Below are 12,510 nucleotides of genomic sequence, written 5' to 3'. Positions count from 1 at the left end.
TAAAATATATTATGAACACGTCATAAATAAAATATTTATATCGATAGATAAACTCAAATGACCTAATCTAAATAGAGCATAATTTCACAAATATTTTTTATATATACTTGAATTCAAATCAAATTCTAAATAAATTTAAGCTCTTTATCTAAATACATTAAAGAAAAAAAAAAAAGAAACTTGGAGATGTTCAATAAAATCCATGACTTGCATGGAGGAAAGAAAATTGTATTTAATTTCCATTTCCAAAATCTTTATAAGAAAGGAGATTATGGTACTTACCAAATATGTTAGAAATGTATCTAAGTCCTTTGAGGAGGCCTTTCACCGACGACATGTTTATAATGAATTGCACCAAAAGCCTTCAACTCAAAGGAAAAACCCTTCAATCTTCAATAAAACCTGCTAAAATTATCTTCCTGAAATAAAATGTAAAACAAATGATCACATGAGAAATCCTCTTTGAAACATTCAATAAATTAGTAGTTTATTACCACATTGCTAGAAAAAATTGAATTAACAACAAATAATTAAAAAAAAAAGTGAAATTCTTCTCTAATTAATGACACATAATAAATTGTTCATGTTTCTTTCATTGTATGCAATGCAACTACCTCCAATAGCTAGGTAAAATGTTTCATATAATGGATGAAAATGAGTTGGAAAATTAAACTATGGTACAAAAATAAAAAAAAATAAAAAAAAAACTACCTTGATATACGTTTGAGAAGAAATGTATATAAAGTTTGAAATGAATCACAACATGACTTTTTAGGCTTGTTGAAACAAGAACAAAATCTTAAGCACGTGTAGCTGAGTGAAGAAAACAACATAAATAAAAAAAGGTGGCAATGAGAGAGAAGTCATGCAAAAAGGGAGATGTACAAATGCTTCTTGGTTGGTTGGTTTTTTTTGTGAGGAAGAAACCAACCAAGAAGAGGGAGACTTGAGAGGATGCAATCAAAAATCTCAAAAGTAAAGAATTGGAGAGAAGTGGTTTTTGAGCATCCACAATTGAGAACAAATTAAAACCAATAGCTCAACGTTTTTTTAGGTGAAAGTCTAGATAAACAAACACTACAAATTTTTATGCTATATTTGGGTACAATGTTTTTGGAATAGCTTTTTACTAATGAAAGCACGAGAAAAAAGGTTGATGTAAAGATAATTGATGAACCATAAAAAACCTAAGAGAATCAATAGTTAGGCTTTGTGTTTTGTAGTTAACATTTTTCTTTTTTAACTTAATTAGGATATGTGTTTAATTGGATTTATTGGAAGTGTCTCGTTTTATTATGTCATATATGTTTTGTCAATGTTTAATGCCCCAATAATTGAAATTTCTATACTAGCTTGTATTCAGAAACATAGTTGGTGCATTGCATGGTGTTAATATAGGACTGAAGTAGTTTTCTCAAAACAATTTTGGCCTTTGTGTGATAGTTGTATTCATTGTGGGAAGTTGTTTCCTTTGAACATTGGGAGAACAGTCTTGAGGGTGAAATTTTTTAGAGGGGCGGTTGGTCGAGATAAAGGTTTTATCGAGTGGTTGAATATGAAGAGAGTTGTTGGAGTTGTTGAGTTAATGCATCTTCTTCCACAATTAAGAGACCCATAAAGTGGGCTTATTATACTTCGATCATGCATGGGTATCACACAATATTTTTTTGGCCTTAGGACCTGTAAGCCGATTTACATGAAGGAGGCAACTCTTTTGTTTGATAAAGGGTTGCAAGGGGAGTGGTGGAGGACCGTTTCTTTGGGGATTCTGAATGGAGGGTGGCTTCTTTATCTATTGAGGTTGATGGATGACTTTGTATTCGGTAGTAGAGGCTTCCTTTTACGCTTTGGTTGCTTCTATGACCCAATCTAGGGTATTACAAGATTATTTATTGAGAGATAGTGAGATTTGTGGCATTCACTCTAGTTTTTACAGTCCCTGTATAGTCTTCATGGTATGATTCAACTTTTAATTTTAGCAGTTTTACTAACAAGGATATTGTCCCCTCCTAAAGCTCGACATGTTTTGACGAGTGCCCTTTTTAGTAAAAGTGTTCAGGACATGGAAATACAGTTTGACATGGACGCAAAATAGAATGCAGTTTTTGGGTATTTGCAAGCAACACATGCTCAAGATTTACTTTTAGCTATCCCTATTGATGGGTTAGGCCAAAATATGTCACCAGTAGAGTATTGTACTATCATCAAGTATCGTCTCATGATTTCTTTATTTTCCATTGATGAGATTTGCCCTGTTTGTTGTAAGGCATACTTGGATACCTTTGGGTAGCACACATATCATCGTACGAAGCTTCTCGCCTACAAATACGGGCATGACTTTATCAGGGGTGTCCTTTTGGCTATATTTAAGTGGACATGAGTATATGTGAAGAAATAGGCTTCCATGAATTTCTTTGCCGATCCACCAGAGGAAATATCGTTACTTTGACTAACATATTATGGTGTAGGAATGAGTAAGAGGGAGACATACATGGGTAGAGTTGACTGGGGTTTCCCCACTTGTGGAATTGAGGATCGGGGTTTTTACTATGTGACAAACGGCTTCAAGCAAAGTGATCAAACATTGGAAAACGTATTCTGACAATCAACATGTTTCTATACCATTTGCGTTTGACATTTTTGATTCCTAGCACTAGAGCCTCTGAATCTTCTACAAAGAGTTCAAAGGATCATGCATAGTAATATTGTGTTTCATTGGTCTAAGGATGCAATTTTTAAGAGGATTTGTTTTGCCAGCCACAAAGAGTTAGCGGTGGTGCAACTTGTTTCCTGCTGGCATTTCATTCCTATATAATTTTTTATATATGCATGATATAAAATTTCATACCGTATTTAGATAAGTTTTGTATCAACATCTGATGATTTTTTTTAAAATAATTATGTCAAATAAATTTGTAAACATATTGTTATATTATTATGTCTTATTATGTTTGTCTTAAAAAGAAGTCTTGTTGTTTTTTTCAGTTAAATGTTTATAAAGATGTGTTACTATTTTTTTTTTAAAGGATAAAGATGTGTTACTATAGGTGACTTGAGATCAACCGAATCGTATATTTTATGGGCTGTCTTTATTGAGCGCATATTTTATCAAATTTGGACCTAAAAATTGGTCTGTCTGATGTCAAGACCGAGTAAACGACACACAAAATCCGGCCTACCCGTCATTCATACATCTTTACCTGGTTGTTCGTTTTTCTCAAATGAAGACCATAATTGCGGCAAAAAATTTAAGTATGAAATTATGAACGAAATTCTATTATTGAGTATTCTAATTTTTATTTTAATTACTATATTTTTAATTTAAATTTAAATTAAGATTAATTTAGATCATAGTTGTTAATATTGATTTAAAGGCTAGAGTAGATTGATGTAAATTTAATTTAAGTAAAGCGTAAAATTAGAAAGAAAAACTACAACAAAATTTTATATCCCCCCATACACAAGTCATGCCATCAAAATACAAGGGATATGGCAGCACAACTTGGCACAATTTAGGATTAAACTCAACTCTAGAACACATGGTATGGTTCCTCATAAAGTCTTGTCATGGACAACCCTTTTAAAGGGTTAATTGAAATTGGGCAAAATAGTTTGTCTCTACATGTCAAAACATGAGAGTAATTTACAATTTTTAATTAAATGAAAAAAAAAACATATTTTTAATTAGTTTTTTATTTAATAAAAAAAAAATCTGATACACAAGCACAAAACATGAGAGCAATTTACTCTATATCTTGGGATAAAACAACAATATTATGATCAAATAGACGTACAATGAGACAAAGTTGAACTAGTGTAACTCTAACAGGATTAAACAGTTTCATTATCAAGATTTTATAAGGTATTAAGGTATAGCAGAAAACAGGTTAATGGAACTTTTGGTAGCCTTGGCTTCACAGTAAACTACTTGATAGTAACAAATATGACAGAATAAAGTTTAAAAGAGTAAAATTAGTGGCACATTGAAGATAATCCTTATTTATCATGCTAGTTGATCTGGATGCCAAAGGTGAAAACATGGATATAATAGACTCAATAAGAGATAAGAGTGAGCATGCAAGAGCCTCTCCTCAGGAACTTCTGACCATGATTCCATGCAAGAGTCACTCATTAGGTCTTTTCGACCATGTACGAATCTGTGATTCATGATGCCTTCATATCATCCAATTTAAAACGCGCCTGCGCCAAAAGAGTAAATTTAGTAAGCTTGCAAGAAAAATATGTTATTTGGTCCCCCTGAGAATAAGATTGCCCGCCTGAAACCTCTTTCTGCGATACAACCAACATCTTTCTGTTAACGTGTTTATTGATTTGACGTCATTATCACATATTAAGGGCCCGTTTAGTTCTAACATCGGGAAGGTATTACGGAAACCCTAAAAGCAATTTGAAAATGCATATTAAATGGAGCAAAGATGGACTCATTAAACATAGATTGAAAATTTTCAAAATATTGTTTTCAGGGTTTCCAGAAATTGTCTTTGGTTATCTGCTATCCTCTCTCTATCATAATAAAAAAGAAAAATTCATAAGCAACTGTCATTCCAGTCACCCAAATACAATTTAAAGTAAACGGGCCCTAACATTGTCAATATACAATTTAGTCACCTGTATATTTTCTAAAATTTTAGAGTAATTTTATTAAATAATTTCTGTATTGATTTGATGTCACATATTAATATTGTCCATACCATTAACAATCATTCACATCCATGCATTAGTGATCATCAATAAGAGCCGAAATTACTAGTGATATCTTACCAGAAATTTGTGATTCTGTTCAAGGAGAGGAGAGAAGATTGTACAAAATTTCTCTATGTCAGCATTGATATCACCGTTGCCTCCTATCACCTCCATGAACTTCTTCCTGTCTGGAGCAAGCTTCATGACTACCTGTAAGTTAAACATTCCACACATCCCAAATGCATATTCAGTTCCATACACTCTAACCACCCTTGATGGAAAAACAAATAACCAAAAAGCAGAAAACAAGGGAACATTGACTGAGACGGAGGGACAAGGGAAAACTGCATGGTGTTTGAGAGTTTTGATCTAAAATGAATAGACTACTGTGTAGAAACTACGGCTCTGTTTGGAAAACTTAAAACTAACGGAGCGGAACGGAACGGAATGGAACGGAAGGGAATGGAATGGAACGGAATAAAAATTCCATTCCATTGTTTGGATACTTTATGATGGAATGGAACTAATTTTCCATTCCATTGTTTGGAAAGTTGACGGAACAGAAAGAGTTATAAAAATTTTATTCCAATTTTACCCTTTTTTTTTTAAAAACATCAATAGGTTGCATTCTCTCTCTCAACAAAAAAAAAAGGTTGCATTCCCAACTCAGTTCAATCAATATGTTTTTTATTTTGGCATCGCATGTGCAGTTCCAATAGAGGACTTTACATATGGACCGTCTCATATGATCCTAATTTATGTTTTTTACTTTATTAAGAGCCTTGCATAAATTGCAATGTTTTTTGACTTATGATCACATAGAGGACATAAAAACCGAAAATGCAATTGATTTTCAACTTTCCGTTACTTTACATGAAAAGAACACAAATCCAGTGTTGTGTTTTGCAACATAGCAGGAAAAGGAATGGCTCCTGTCGGAAGAATTGTGTTCATAATTTTGGATTACCTTGTTGAGTGAAGAGATGCAAACAGTAGAACCAGAGCCCAGAGGCAACGAACAGTGAGGAGTTGGCGAGGATGAAATAAGAAAGGCCGATAAGTAAAAAAATAGAGGGACTGGTACATGCCAAATGAAATTGGAAATGAAGAGCAGGGACAAAATAGTAATTATAAGATTATTGTGTTCCATTCCATTGGATACACCCCAAATTGGGGGGAATGGAAAATTGGGAGAATGGATGGTATTGGATGGAATGGGTTCCATCACACTCCATTCCATTCCATTTCTTTTTTACAAAACCAAACAATGGAATGTGGATATATCCCACTCCATTCCATTCCATCACTCTCCATCAATCCAAACATAGCCTACAAGATAAAGATGTCGCATTATTTTAGTCAATATTTAAATGTTTTCTAACTCAAATCTATTATGGAACTCTGATATGCTATAAGCCTAAATTATAGCAAATTACAATGGTCCATTTGGAATAGCTTATTTTAGCTTATCTACTGACATAAGCACTTGTGAGATTGTTTGGAAGAGCTAATGGAAACAACTTATGACATGTCTATAAGCTGTTTTCAGCCTATTTCTATAAGCCCTCTAGCATACCTTATAAAAAAAGCTTATAGCTTATATAAAAATATATTAACTTTATTTTATCTTTAACCCACTTGGGTTGGCCTGGTGGTGTTGGCTTGGGACCTTGGAGTGTGCTCCTCTAAAGGTCTCAGGTTCAATTCTCCCCGGTGCTGATTTCGGTGGGCTAGTTTGGCTTATTCAAAAGAAACTTTATTTTATCTTTTGTTATAAAAATAGCTCATGCATAAGATAATTGTTTATGTCAATAGCGCTTAATTAAGTTGTTTATTCAAACAGAACCAAATAATCTTATAGTCTGAATACTTAAATGCATATTTCATACATCATTCGAAAAATGTAACATTCACATGATAAGGTGCAAAGATTGTAGAAAATGGCAGCAGTACAATATGCAACTCAATGCATTTCCTAGGAACATTCAAGAGATCTAGGCCAATGTGAAGTAAGATTAAACGGTAAAGCTCACAAAAATTCTGTTTATATCATGAAGTTTGAGAATTACAAGAGCAGAGTATGAAAAGAACATTACAGTGAAGCTTGAACTAGCAAGCCATCCATGCCATTTCTTCAGAGTCTTGTTGTATGCATCCGTACAGGCTTGTGACATTGGCCAGTCATCATGCTCAATCAAGTTTTGGAACAAAGCCACCAAGAAATCCATTGCTCTGAAGATTTTCAGGTTGGAAAATTAAATTATCATAACTAATATTGAGTGAACGATTAATAATAACTAATAACAAGCTAAGTTCTTGCCAAAAATTGTATTAATAATAATAAGCCAAGGTCTCTGGCCACTAAATATAAATTAAGATTATGATATGAATGCCTCAACTAAACATTTTGAGGACGATAAGTTGACTATTAGAAGTGTGACAAGTTCAAACATCATTGTATTGTGTCAAAAGTCAAGTTCTCAATAAGTTCATTTACTAGCTTGAATCCTGTAATTTACCTCTTCCTCAGTTTCTTGTCACTTTGATGATAAATTCAAAATACTTGCATCATGAAACTTGTGTCATGATATGATATCCAATTTTCACCACATGCTAGTGCTTACGTCCGTCTCATTGAATTTGGATTCCATATATTGTATTTTACATCTATTAACTCAGAAATCGTGCAATGTGAAAGCTTCTGTCTATAACACCAGTTAACCCTTTATTCAAAGTAAACACGAAACAAGTTCAGGCTTGGTCTTTCCCGTTTCACACTTCAGTTGTTTCGTGACATATTTATAATTTTAAATTTCCATGATTAATATCTAGGCATGCATAGATTATGCATACAAATGTTAATATTCTTAATTTCTTATTAAAAAATGTTCTCTAGATAACAGATTTGAGAATTTCGTACAAACATGAAACAAAAGTTAAATGAAAACTGCATGGTATTCATTAATTACCTTGTTAGCCAAAGAAGTCCATTGGTACAACTGGATGATGATTTAGCGGTTTTACTTTCAATCTCTACTTGTACCAAACTGTACAAGATATTAAATCTTGATGGATTGGATGAATATAAAGTTTCTAATCTCTGCCATGAAAATCAATATGGTATAGAGTGAGATTGTATAGCATAGGATACGGATATACTTTTGGTACATGTGCATACCAATAATTGTAAGAAAAGTTAAATCTTAAGATGAGCCTCTTTTGTTTGACTTAATTGAATTTATCTACTAGCATAAGAACTTGCAAGACTGTTTGGGAGAGCTTGTGGAAACAACTTATGACATGTCCATAAGTTGTTCTCAGCTTATTTCCATAAACTCAACATGATAGCTTACGAGAACAGCTTATAGCTTACATGAAAACAATTTGATTTATTTGAACTTTAGTTATAGAAATAGCTTATACATAAGCACTTACATGAATAAGCACTCATATTAAGCTGTTTATCCAAACAGAGCTTTTATGCAAACCAGATAAAAACTCATAAACAGAACACAAAATGAATCACCGCTCAACCGCACGATACAGACAAAGAGGAATATATCCAAAGCTAGTAGATAGCATATGATATGATGACACATCCATCCAAATACGAGTCAGAAAGAACAATTGACAGAAACATACCGTTATATTGCCACCTATGTCAGATTTAACAAGGGTCATAGCAGCTCCAAACTTTTCTGTCATAAAAAAAAATACATTAGTTCTTCACTTCTTCTGACCATAGTACAAGAATTCATATCATACATTTGAAACTAATGAACAATTAATCATGGCTACTAATAGAGCACTATAAGGCATCGACAAGTTTCTGTTCTAAAACTAATATCAATCATCATGTTTTGTGCATCTTTTCTCCTCATAATGAACTAAATCCTTATACGTGAAAGATAGAGATACCTAAGTGATCACGATATATACAATAAGAGTAATTGAAATATTTTCCACATATATGTGACGAAATATATATTTTAGTGATGATGAATACTATGACACGATACAGACACGTCAACACTACTAATATCAAAAACATAGACACGGAAACCAACACACACACACACATATATATGTGTGTGTGTGTGCACATCTAATTGAGCAATTTGTTTCATTACAAAAAAACAATTAGAGAACGAAATATGATAGTCTTTCATCTTCATTCATCTCTCTACTACCGAAAAGCTAAAAGTGATGTAGATTTAATGTCTTTAGCCCTCTCATAGATCATCATTGTTTCGACACGTCTTTAAGCCCTGTAAATGTGACTGAGATCTGTTCAAAGAGTGTCTAAGGTGTGCCGACACATAAAAAACATTTTTTCGGACACCTATATGAGTTTTAAGAGACGTGTCGTACGGGGTGCTGAACACTGACGTGTGCCAGACATGGAGACACACCTAATACCAGAGGTGTCCGCGCTTCATAGATGAGTAGGCGATCAAGAGAGAACCGTTCATTAAGATCTAGCAAATATAACATCCCTAAGCACAAGAATAATTGGAATTTTCTCTTTGTGAAACAAAAAAGAAAAAAAAAAAAAAAAAAAAAAAGAGGAAACACATTGGAAAATTTCTAATAAGGGACCATGAGAATGCACCTATAACAGGCAATATGTGTCTGCACGAATCCAAGAAATGTTTGGTCAGAATTTCTCCTCGCTCAGACTTTACATGTTGGAGTTCTTCCAGTGCAGGACCGAAGACAGTCCCCTCCATTTTTACACTTTAGCTAAACATAACAATGTCAAAACCAAACAAATATATCAGCAATCCCTTAGCAAAGATCAAATCTATACAAAGCACTGACACAAACAAGGAGACCAGACATGATACTGACCCTAACACAAGGCATCGTAACAATTTAAAAATATAGAAGTAATTGAATATAATCACATGTGTCAGTAGTGTGGACACTGACATGCTTTTAATCCTACATGTCGGTGCTAGATACGATATGAGCAGTTAAAATTCAAGTATCTAAATATTACTTATCTTGCTCCTTATAACATACAAATTTAAGAATTTGAAATTATTGAACATAAATTAACTAAAGGCAATGATTTTATAGCTAATAAAGGCATGAGTCATTGAAGGCAATGTGAGATAGAATCCAAGATTAATAATATCATACAAAGACAACAACAACCACCAAGCCTTATCCCACTAAGGTTGGGTACATGGATCAAACAACACAATAATGTTCTATCAAATATCATATCTCTATCCAACTCATTAATCTCTATATCCTTCTTAATAGTTTCTCTTATTATTTTTTTAGATCTTCCTCTACCTCTAGTGATGTGACTATCCATCTGATCTACTCTCCTTACTACAGAATCCGCATGTCTTCTCTATACATGCTCAAACCACCTAATCCCAGCTTCCACCATCTTTTCTACTATAAGTGATATCCCAACTCTATAATATTTGTCATTTATAATCACATCCCGTCTAGTCTTACCGCACATCCAACACGACATGATCATCTCTGCTAAGCTTAATTTATTTCCATTTTGGTTCTTTACAGCCCAATTTAAAAGCTGATTGCATTTATTAACACCTAAAAGCTTAAAAATAATTGTCTTACAACTATGCAGAGTTCAAAATTCTATGAGATCATCACAACTTCCTTTCCTAAAAAACAGAACTCCAACTGACAGAAACATGAAACAGATTAGATGACAGACAAAAAACAATATTTTGAGGTTACCAATTTCACTTTTTAGGACCGACCCAGTAACTGAAATTGAGAAATAAGAAAAACCCATTTCATAAATTTTCCAAAAGATTCAAAATTTAACATAAAAATAAAATAAAAATTGATCCATGAAAAGGAAGAAGAATTAGAAGAGAGAGATGATGTATACATACATAGTATAAGGAATGGCGAGAATGGAGGGAGAGAAGTGTGATCTGAATGGTTTTTGTTTGAGATCAGAATCGGATATCAAAATTTCTCTGTTTTCTTCTTTCCTTGTTCTTTTGCCTTTCGTTACGCGGTTCCAGAAGTTGATGCATGTGTTCATCAAAAAAATATTACTTTTATCATAAACAATATATGCTTTTTCTCCTTATATTATTTTTTGTAATTAACTAACTTTTTTTTTTTTGAAGGAATGTAAACTAACTTGTCTTTTCCCCTAAAAAAACTAATTTTTTTTTCTTCCATTCAATAACTTTTTTTTATTAACTATAAACAATATTCATTTCGGTGTGTGTTTTGATTTGGCGGTGACGAAAATTGATTTTAATTAAATTGAGTTTAAGAGAATTGATTTTAATTAAAAGTGAGTTAGATATTAATTGTTTTATGTTTTGATTTACAAAATTAAAAGTGATTTTTACCAATTTATATTGATTGGTTAGTTTGTGTCAAAATTGTATCTAGATATATAATTATAAAAATGGGTTTTCAGTTTTAACTTTTATAAAATTAGATTTCATTTATATTCAACAAAATTAATGTTAAAAAATATTTACGAGGGTAGCATATAATGAGTATATATTTTGGGATTTATATCTTTTTGTAGCATTTCATTTATTTTAATTTTTTTGAAAGAATTTGATTTATTTAATGTTGTCGTATTAAATAAAATATTGCCAAATTTAAGTGCAAGTAAAAGATAATCAAATGGGTTTGTCACAAAAAATAAATAAATAATTGAATGGAAACGCAGCAGGAAAAAAATGGTAAAGCTGGAAACGAATTTGGGGTTTCAACAGAATTGATATTAACAGTCGCAGAAGCTTGGAATTGTAGCTTCATGTCAACTCGTGTTTGGGACTAGAATAATGTTTTAGGGATTCGATTTTGCTAGTTATTATTCAAACATCCAAGAGTTTACTCAAATCGCGTTTTGTAGCTGAAACTCGCGTTTGTGGCTGCAAAACGCAGATCCAAACAAACACTCATTCTAATAGATAGAGTACTCGATGCAATATAAAACACTAAAAAAAAAAAAAATACAAACAAACTCACAACATTCGTGTTAATAACATAAAACAACAAAATACATATGTCTACAAATATAATTATATTCAATTTTCTGGAATGTTCATGAATATGTATCTATAATGTTAAAGACATCAAATTTATTGATCGAATTTAGACTAGATTAAGTTGATCTAACAATTTTGATAGAACAAATATCATAATAAGATGGAAAAACAAAACAACGTCGCACAACGATAATGAACAAAACAACGTCGCATTAACACTAGAAAATCATGAAAGAAAACACTAAAATATGTAAAAATACTTGTACAACCTTCGGTTAAATAATCAATACAATAAATATTGTTGTGAAAAAATGGTAGAGGGAATGCTATTGTATTAATAACTCAATTAGTTTTTTTGGAAAAATTTAATAAATTAAAAAAAAATTATTTAATAAATTAGTTTTTTGGATGAATTTTACGAGTTGTAATTATGTTATTTATTATGTGGTTTTCTTAATTTTTAATTAAAAAATTACACACGTGGCATCCTGCTCATTCAAGTGTGGTGTCACGTTTGCGTTGATTGGGTCAAAATCAAACCAAGGGACCAAAATTGCAAAAGGGGGGTAAGCTTTAGAGGCAAAATTGTTATTGTTTTTTATAGGCGGCCAAAATTGCAAGATTGTGAAACTTAATGGGTCAAAACTGTATTTAAGCCTTAAATATGAAACAAGAGAAAAATGAGAAATCATACTCCCTCCGTCCCAAATTGTATGTCATTTTAGAAAAAAAATTGTCTCAAATTGTATGCCACTTTACAATACCAATGAAACATTAATGTTATTTTTCCTAT

General features: G+C 32.2%; 1 protein-coding gene across 2 annotated transcripts; it reads right to left on the bottom strand.

Moving 5' to 3' along the window:
- Nucleotides 1-3,755: 3,755 nt before the first annotated feature.
- Nucleotides 3,756-10,762, bottom strand: LOC25482970 (glycolipid transfer protein 1). Of its 2 annotated transcripts, none has more exons than XM_013611589.3 (7): nt 10,590-10,755; nt 9,317-9,447; nt 8,347-8,402; nt 7,674-7,804; nt 6,774-6,936; nt 4,783-4,914; nt 3,756-4,200 (listed from the first exon to the last, which is right to left on the bottom strand). In XM_013611589.3, exons 2-7 carry the CDS (start codon nt 9,432-9,434, stop codon nt 4,165-4,167), a joined length of 636 nt encoding a protein of 211 aa, XP_013467043.1. In that variant the 5' UTR covers nt 9,435-9,447; nt 10,590-10,755; the 3' UTR covers nt 3,756-4,164. The 2 variants fall into 2 exon arrangements, with proteins under 2 accessions (XP_013467043.1, XP_013467044.1); XM_013611590.3 differs by having other exon boundaries at nt 3,813-4,200; nt 6,801-6,936; nt 10,590-10,762.
- Between the last annotated feature and the right edge of the window lie 1,748 nt (nt 10,763-12,510).

Source organism: Medicago truncatula, chromosome 1 (genome assembly GCF_003473485.1).
Source record: "Medicago truncatula cultivar Jemalong A17 chromosome 1, MtrunA17r5.0-ANR, whole genome shotgun sequence".
Lineage (NCBI taxonomy): Eukaryota > Viridiplantae > Streptophyta > Magnoliopsida > Fabales > Fabaceae > Medicago > Medicago truncatula.
This window is presented reverse-complemented; position numbering and strand designations above follow the sequence as displayed.